The 9,385-nt window shown below is 45.9% G+C and overlaps 1 protein-coding gene across 3 annotated transcripts in view; it reads left to right on the forward strand.

Moving 5' to 3' along the window:
- The window catches only part of PAX2 (paired box 2), a 103,947-nt gene extending 95,079 nt beyond the window's left edge, over positions 1–8,868 (forward strand). For 2 of the 3 annotated variants that reach the window (XM_037905329.2, XM_043551628.1), the window contains exons 9-10: positions 3,579–3,665; positions 5,177–8,868. In XM_037905329.2, coding sequence (XP_037761257.1) covers positions 3,579–3,665; positions 5,177–5,298 — 209 coding nt within the window. In that variant the 3' untranslated portion in view covers positions 5,299–8,868. Of the gene's footprint in view, positions 1–3,578; positions 3,666–5,157 lie in introns of all 3 variants that reach the window. The other variant, XM_043551629.1, reaches the window with a different exon arrangement.
- The last annotated feature ends 517 nt before the right edge of the window (positions 8,869–9,385 follow it).

Below are 9,385 nucleotides of genomic sequence, written 5' to 3' on the forward strand. Positions count from 1 at the left end.
CTAGCCAAATGTATCTCTGTTATATCAGTAAAACCCTGCTGACATCAATGGGTTTGCATTGGTATAACAGAAGGGAGTTTGTCCCCCTTAAAGACACACAGGCATGTGCAAAATGGGTAATCTGGGGTGCACGTATCCCTTTGGCTCATGCAGATGCTGTCTTAAGATATGTCCTGCATTCACAGTCACCTGTTTGCACACATTTCACAGCTGCAACTTAGGCTCACTGGCTCTAGAGATGGATGGAAGCTACTAGGTCACTGAGTGCATCTTCCTGCAAAGGGCAGGAATTGGTCAGTCAATGGAGGATTCATCAGACATTACTTTAATGTTATGCTGGATCTGAGCATGTTCCAGGCTTGGGAGGCTTGTGCTCAAGTGACAGGACACCTTCGATCCCTGTCTCCCTTCCCCCTCTTTCTTAGAGAAGATGTCAGCCCCAGCCTCAATCCCTTTGCCTGCTGGAGTTGCTCTGCAAACCCTCTAGAGGACTCTCCAAAAGGAGAAGAGGTTTAGAGAGAGCAGCATGGAGCCTGCAGAGGGCTGGTAGCAGCAACGGGGGGAGCATTAAACAGAATCCAATGTTGATGAGGAAATTACACTTGTTTCATTAGCGATCGGGAAAGGCAATAGCTCAGTTCTTCTTGGTCACAGTTGAGCTCAAAAGCTCATTATCCTGCTGCATGCATGCTTTCACTCCTCGTCAATAAACACCGTTTCCAGTGGCTGCCCTCCATCCTCCCCAGCTTCCCATGGCTGCACCAGAGTGGGGCTCTTTCTCCACTACTTAACCTGTGGTTCAGGATCACAGTAACAGTTTAGGATGACAACAGAGGAGAGAGAGAGAGAGAGAGAGAGAAGCCTTGAAATATCAGAATTTTGCTCTCCCCTGCAGCCATACTGAGACATGGGCTAGCCAGCTCAGAGCAGAAATGCCTGTCTGGTTGGCCTTTTCCTTCTCTCTGGGCTAGGTTTCTCCCTGGTACAACTCTGCTGAGCAGCTCACTTCAGTGGTGTTACATCAGGGCCATGCTTGGTACTCTGCCTCTGTGTAGTCTCACTCTGCCTGCCCCCCATGGCATCCCGTGTTCTCTCTAGCAGGGATGTTGTGACTATCCCCCATCTATCCATCAGGGTTTCCAGGGCTGGATGTTTCTGGGTTGGAAGCACACTCAGTGGTTGCCATTATAAAGTCAACATTTGCCAACAGCTCCCACTTGGTAGAATCTGAGAATCTGAACTATTCCCCTATATTTAGGCCTGGTCTACACTAGAAAATTAGGGCGTTTTAACTACATCAGTCAAGAGTGTGAAAAATCCACCTCCCTGAGCAGCACTGTTAAGCCTACCTAAGTCCCCGTGTAGACACCACTTGGTTGATGGAAGAATTCTTCCATTGACTTAGCTACCACATCTCAAGGAGGTGGATTACCTATATTGACGGGAAAGCCCCTCACATTGGCATAGGTAGTGTCTACACTGAAGAGCTACAACAGTACAGCTGTTGCATTTCAAGTGCAGACAAGCCCTCAGAGTAAAGAACTCCTGTAACTGCAGTACCTCAGATCCCAGAGAGGGGAGGATGGAAGAGGGGTGTAGCTCTTGACAAAAGTTGACCTTTTTATGGTGACTACTTTATGCTATTATTCTGAATTGCTTAGAAAACCCAATAGAACCTTATCAAGGGTAAATCATTGTAGCTGTGTTGACTCCATGGACTCAGTTTCCACCAGCAGAGAATATGGCCCATTGGCTCTAATGCTCCTGAGAAGGAAGCACTGGCAGAGATTATAGAATAATGAATTGAAATCTCTTTGATAATTGTGTCCGAGGCATTCCATGTACTTTGCTTTATTCCTTTAACCTCCATGTTATGGATCTCTATTAGAAGATCTGGATGCTTTCTACACTGATTGTTTCTCTACCAAGGACTCTGGTCCCTACAGAGAATAGCTGGCAAGTTATTATCAGACTGTACAGACCAGGCACCATGGCCACTTTGTTCTTTTCCCACTGTCAAAGTTCAGACCTATGTTTAGTGTCATTTGAGTGCATTACATAGGCTCTCGGCTGGCATTCCTCTTTCCCAGCCTGCCTGCAGTTTCATTAAAGAGAGGTGATGATCAGACAAGTATCTATTTTAAAATGCCATCTCCTTACTCAACAGATTCATAGCTTTTAAGATCAGAAGGGACCATTATGATCACCCAGTCTGACTTCAACATATGTCTTCCAGTCATATCTTCTCAGTTGCAAATTCATGAGCCCTGAAGAGCCCATATAGCTACGGGAGGTGCACTGGGTGCTCTTCTGAGGCAAAGCTGTAAAATTTGGATCCTGGTCCAGATTTCCAGCATTTCACAGAGTTCATAGTCATGTTGGTTTGGGCCCATCTTAGGCAAAGATGAAGAGACAAAGAGAACCCAGTTCACCTTTCAAACCCAAGCAGCATCCATTGCACTAGCAATTGGAAAAATCACCTTTTGACTTGTAACCTGAGCAAGTTTTGTATGGAAGTCATAGAATCATAGGACTGGAATGGATCTTGACAGGTCATCTAGTCCAGTGCCCTGCACTCATGGCAGGACTAAGTATTATCTAGACCATTCCTGAAAGGCGTTTGTCTAACCTGCTCTTAAAAATCTCCAGTGATGAAGATTCCACAACCTCCCTAGACAATTTATTCCAGTGCTTAAGCACCCTGACAGTTAGGAATTTTTTCCTAATGTCCAACCTAAACCTCCCTTGCTGCAATTTAAGCCCATTGCTTCTTGTTCTATCCTCAGAGGTTAAGAAGAACAACTCTTCTCCCTCCTCCTTGTTACAACTTTTTATGTACTTGAGAGAGTCATTGAGAGAATGTCAATGGGGCGCCCATCACATCCGAGCCACTCTTGTGGCTTGGATGATGCTATGGAGGGGGGAGGAAAGAAAGGGCTGTGCATGCATATTCCACTCTGCAGTTCATATATAGCATTTCCCCTCACCTCCCTGTGAAGTGCTTCTGATGACCACCACCCATGATTTCCTCCTTAACAAACTTCCCCATTTCACAACCCCCAGCATCCTACTAAGAACAAAACTGACCAACGCGAGTTGCTATTGGCAGTGTTGCCAATTCCTGTGGTTTTATCATGAGTCTTGCAATATTTGGTGTTTCTTTTAAAGGCCCAGCTCCTGGAGTCATGGGATTAGGTGTGGCTCTTGGCTTTCATTTAAAAAAAAAAAAAAGCAAGTTCCTATCCCTCATGGTTGCAGAGTGAAGCTTGAACATATGACCCCCCAGTGCACCTGCATATCTGGAAACCAGGTGGCAAAGAAAAAGAAACCAATATTTTAAACATTTTAGAAAGATCTTGTGATTTTGAGGGCATGACTCATACTTTTTGATTGTCCAGGGTCGGCAGCATTGCACTGAACATTAAAGAATTGTATATCCTTAAATTGTACTTCCAGGTGGGTAAAGAAACTACATAAACTGGTATGGCCTGGGTCAGACGGACCTAAGCACCAGCTTGGGGGAAGGGTAGAGACATCTCTTTCCCACTGTGTTTCACTTCCCACTTTGTTCCTTGCAGGGAGCGAGTTCTCGGGGAACCCTTACAGTCACCCTCAGTACACGACCTACAACGAGGCCTGGCGATTCAGCAACCCAGCGTTACTAAGTGAGTACCTGCCTGCCCACACACACACACACCCGCCTCGCGCTCCTTCTGTGCGTCTCTTTGTTTTCTTTTCTTTGTTTGTTCGTTTGTTTTCTGAAATGGTCTGCAAGTATCTGGCCAGGCTAAAGGTCTTTCCCTCACTTCCAGTCTGGCCTCTCAGTGGGTATTTTCATGACATCTATTTTTTCTCCAGCCTGAGGCTGCTCCAAAACTCTACTTCAGATGGGGTCAGAAATCCATTTCAGGTTCTCCTTTCTCCATGGGTTGCACCCACAGTCCATTCCAGATTAGGTCAGAAATCCACTTCAGGTTCTTCTTTCCCCATGGGTTGCACCATTCCAAGGGTGGTCAGCAAGTTCTCCACCCAGGAGCAATGCCCACAATGCCTGGGTCAATTTGGCCGAGTTTGTCGGTGGCTGGTGTAGTCTGTCCAGCAGGGCTGGAGCCCCACTGAACCTAATGTTCACAGAAAAACTAAAATTTGTCCCGGGCGGGGGGGGAGAAAAGCCCTAAAACTCTGTCCTCTCACACAGCATTTCCTTGTATGGGAACTGGAGATTTATTGTATGTAAAATAAATAAGCTGTGATTATTAACTACATATTCACTAAGGTTTAACAACTGGGTAATAGATACACATTTTATTCCAGTGTTGTTAAACCTCAGCAAATGTGATCTTAATAATCAATCACTGTTTAACTCCCATCCAATAACCGCCCGGAGGGCTTCTGTTCCAAGTGTGACCAAAATCCCAAGCAATGAAACAAAGGACAATTGTTTTGTTTCTCCCCCAGCTGCGTTTGGAGATGGCTCGCAGCTCCATATCACATCTGTTCAGTCAGTCCAACCCCTAGAGGCCTACTGCAGATGAATTGCTGCAGCTCAGGTACGGGGTGCTGCCAGAGTGATACTCACACACTGACCTCTCAGCCCCTGTGCAGAAGGGCAACAGCAACAGGTCCCAAATGTTTTGCCTGCACGCCCCCATTTGGAGACTTATTGATTCCTGCAATGCCAGACAGCAGCAAAGCAACCAAAGAATCCAGGGCCAGGTGCTCATTCTGCAGGGCCTCCACAGGGCCCCAGCAGAAATAGCTGTGCATGCAAGGTGCATGCAAGATCAAGCAGAGGGCGCCATTTGGCAGAGGCATCATCATATTCAACTGGGATCGCAGTCTCATCTGCTGATGGCACAAACCCAAGTGGGGGCGGGGCCCATAGCATGGGAACCGCTGGTCTACAGGAACGAGGATTTCCCAGCCCTGGAGAGACCAGCTCTGCTGGGAGCATGATGTGTGGCAATGTATCTTCAGAGAAATACAGCAGTTGGGTGGGAGTGTTGGCCCACCTGCTCCTGGCCACAGGTCTTCCCTTTGGTCCTTCTCCTTTTGTTCTTTTCTTTTGTTTCATTTTCTTTTCTTCTTTTTTTTATTTTTATTTTTTTACTGTTTGTCCTTTCAACCAGTCCATTCTTCTCCTGTGTTAACTTTCAGGTTCCCCTTATTATTATAGTGCCACATCCCGAGGCGCTGCACCTCCCACTGCTGCCGCTGCCTATGACCGCCACTAGTTACCATGGAAACCACATGAAACTGCAGGGCGACAGCTTAGGCCTTCATATTGTACCTGTCTGATCAACTTTCTCCATCCCTGGGAAGAGTGAAGAGAACTTCTCCGTCCCCCTCCACGCCCAGCTATCCCTTCCCTTCCCCGCAGAACGTGTTGGATTGAAGCGCTCACGACATCAGACTGAGAAATACGCGTCCCCTGCACTCTGTCCCTCGCCCCAACCTAACTACTTCCATGGGCAGCCGGAAAGGCCTGTGGCCAGCTCACCTGCTGCTGCAGTCCGTCAAACAATCCCAGGCACAGTTCAGCCATGCAAGGCCTCCCTGACTTTGAAGACTGAGGGGAATTCCAGCAATGCAACCTGCCACCCTCGTTTATACAGGACCCTGTTCTCCAGGGAGTGGTAGAGGCAGGGTGAAGCGGGGAGGAAGCCACCTGCAACAAAGTGTTCCCTCGAGAAACTTTCTTCCATGGTAGAAGCTTCAAAATGCTAACCGACAAGCCTGTTTCAGAGGCCTGAGGGAATGGTCTGGCTAGCATGGGGATGGCAGCACAGAGAGGCAACCCATCTGGCAGTGAAGGAAAGGCCCAAGTGCAACACTCTCCATTCCCCCCCCACCCCCCGGGTCTCTCTGTGTGCTCCATCCCCACTCTTCCCTTCATGCCTTGGCTTCCTTCAAGGTTCCGTTTGAAGGACACACCCGGCATGCTGTGACCTCACAGGGCAGAGTTGGGTTGAAACACACACAAACACGATTTCTGTGACACACAATCAGCTCAGACAGGAGGATGGAGCGACATCAACCAACCGACCGATGAAATGAAGAAATATATAAATAGATATATAAATATAACTGTGTTTTTATGCTTTGTCATGAAGGTCTGTAAAAAGGAAAAAAATGAACAAATCCCCAATTTTCTAGAAAAAAAAAAATCAACAAAAAAAAACAAAATAAAAAAAACCCTGCAAAAATAAACCCAAATCCCCTCGCCCGAATGGCACACAAGTTCCTCTGATGTTTGATGCTCCCCATTCACTCTTGGGTTTCATTTCCTTTCTGTTTTGCACTAGAATGTGATGGTGGAGAGGATTGGAAGCCAGCTCTGCCCCATCACCTCCTCTTTTCCTAATCTCAATCCCATTCTCGGGGGAGCAGTGTGGACAATTCACATCTGGCAAAAAATAAAATTACCAAACAAAACAGCCAACTAAACGCACCCCATGGGAAGTCAGCATTTTCTGTGTCCATTGTCATCAAACAAAGAAAACAAACCCAGTCTCTTGCTCTAACTGCGCTTGTGGTAGAAAGGAACGTGTGGGGTTTCATGCAGGTCCATTAGATCTCCCGTCAGCCAGCAGTTCTGAGACAGACAAATTCAGAATTGGCTGGGATTGTTGCTTGGTTCCCTACCACTTGGTTCCCATGTGCTTAACCTTGCACCTACTCCCTTCACCCATACCTGCCTCAGTCAGCCTTAACTCCCACACCTTAATACTTGTGCCCTACACTGGTCCCCGAATACCTACACCTTAATCTCTACAGCCCCATTACATGTTCTACTCTCAATTCCCAAGCCCCTACAGCCTTGCTATCTATGCCCTATCCCACTCCCACAGTCCCTTTACCCTAATCCCTACACTTAGTTATCTGTGTTGTGCACCCTAACATCTATCCCCTATACCCTCATCCTTGCACCCTCAATCCTATATTTCACACCGTAATATTCACTCCCTGATTCCTGAATGCTCTTGTAATGATTCTGTAGTGATTCTCTGCTCTCTTTGGTTCCCCAGTGATTCTCAAGCACTGTTTTTTGAAAGGCTGATTGTCAGCGGAAATGCTTATTACTCCTGTATTGCTGACAACTTCAGCTGCTCCTGTTCTTTGGACTGACACTCCCAAAAAGCTAGTCAAAGAAAACATGAAGGCTAGAGCCGGTTTCATGGGCAGCAAGAGGTAGATTCTCATTGCTGGTTTAGAGAGGATTGGGATAAGATGAGTGCGCCAGTGTCCATGAATAAAAGCAGGATAGAGTCAACCCATTGAGGGTGGAAATGTGAACCATGGAGCAATTTCTGAAACTAGCATTTGTATAAAGCCCAGGGTTCCCAGCCCCTGAATGAAATGTGCGCATGCACTCAGCTTTGTCTCCAGGGTTAGCCTGAAGGCAAGAAAAGTCCATCATCAGCAACTGGCTGTAATGGTCCCAAAGACCCCACTCACCCAGAGCTCTTCTCAGCACTTGCACATCTCAGGCTGACTATATGGATGCGTTTTCTGCAATGGGATGGCCCAGAATGCTAAGAGGGAGTGTTTTTGTTTACGCAGAAGATAAGGGCCTAAAATCTGTTCTGGTAAATCTTGAGTAACTCCAGTGAAGTCAACAGAGTTACTCCACTCCCACTAAGTCAATGGCGTTGCTCCAGATTCATTATTGTGAACCCACCAAAGTCAATCGTTATTGGAATTTATCCAGATTTATGTCAATGTGACTGGGTCGAGAATTTTGCCTATTGTCTCAGTCTATCTCAAACGAAAAAAGAGACAATGGTTAATCATTTTAAAAAACTCACCCTCATCATCCCCTCGGTTTGTCCCCCACATACTAGATAAATGCTGGATCATAAGCTGTGATGTCCCCATTTGATTCTCTCAATAGTACCTTTGTTCTCCTTGTCCAAAATCCAGCTTCACTCAGCATGCGGTCAAGGCCAGAGGTATCTAATGCCAACCATGACAACTAGAATAACCCAAGGGGCTAGAAAACATGAGACTGACACACCTCACACTGGACAACCTGCAGTTCAGGAAGACTGTTCCAAAGCAGCTAGCTGCTGAGAAAAGTCCACTCTTATGATGGCATATCACAGAGAGACAAGATAGGCTGAGAAGGCAGGATTTGGTTGGCTCAGTCATGGCTGGCTTAATTTGATGCTCAGAGGGCCAAATTCATAGTTGGTTTAACTCCACTGATGCAAGGGGATTTCCCCCACTCATTGATTTGGCCTGGAAAGTTTAGAAGAACAGCAAGTGGGTTTGATCAGGAAAACAGAAGGACAAAGTAATATGCAGAGGACCAGGCAGTCTTATCCTCTTCCATCACCTCCCCCCGTAAAGCCCCATGCGAATGTACTGAATTACATTTGCCAAAGAGTTTCTTGTGTTGGTTGTTTTGAGTTACAGTCGATGGATGCATTGTAAAGCAGTATTATAGCTAAAGTCTAGTAGCTGACACGGGGATTTATGTGGTGATATTATGCAGAAGAAAACCATCAATATTCATATAGATTCCATTAGATTGGACTATGCAGGAAACACAGAAATTCTACCAATTATTTAATATTATGTTATTTGCAAAAACAATTGCTGCTTTGTAGGAAGATAATGTGTGTAATGTGAAGGCAATTCCTCTTGTATATAAGTTCATCTCCATCTTCATCATGGTAGTTATTAAAACAGCCTCGTCTCATCCTGTACATAAGGAACGCGCTGTCTGTACTGTGCAAGTCTTGTTGTGCTCACTGAAAACAAAACTATCTGTTCAATAAAGCACAGCACAAACCCAGAACCTGAGGGAACAGCCAAATTGTGGAAGGGCTCCTTCCCCAGGAGCCTGGGAGTTGGTTTATTTTAGGTGAATTTTTTTTCATTTTTCTTAAAAAAAAATTACAACAAAAAACAAACAAAAAATAAAGTTTGGAAGGAAAAAAATCACTATGCAAAATCCAGCTAAATCTGTCGCTGTGTTTCACGTCTCTCCTCCATTCTGCTTTCTTTCCTTCCCTCACTCTCCTTTATTTTCCTCTCCCTCCTTTCATTTCTTCTCTTTATCTCCCTCCTCAACACTCTTTATTTCTTCCTCCATTACGCCTTCAGTTGTAGCCCACCATCACTTCTGGAGAGGGGATTGGTGTTTCCAGTGGTCAGAGAAGATGACAGAGATAGGACTCCCGAGATTTCTTCTTGGCTCTGGGTAAACATTGTCAAGCCACATCATCTCTCTGCACCTCAGTCCCCTGCCTGTCAAATGAGTATGATAATACTTCCCTACTTTACAGAGGTGGGGTGAGGCTGAATTTGTTACATTCGCCAACTGCTTTGAGGTCCTTGGATAGATAGCTCAACAGAAGTGTAAAGTATTATTAGCAAC

This window comes from Chelonia mydas, chromosome 7 (genome assembly GCF_015237465.2).
Source record: "Chelonia mydas isolate rCheMyd1 chromosome 7, rCheMyd1.pri.v2, whole genome shotgun sequence".
In the NCBI taxonomy this organism is placed as follows: Eukaryota; Metazoa; Chordata; order Testudines; family Cheloniidae; genus Chelonia; species Chelonia mydas.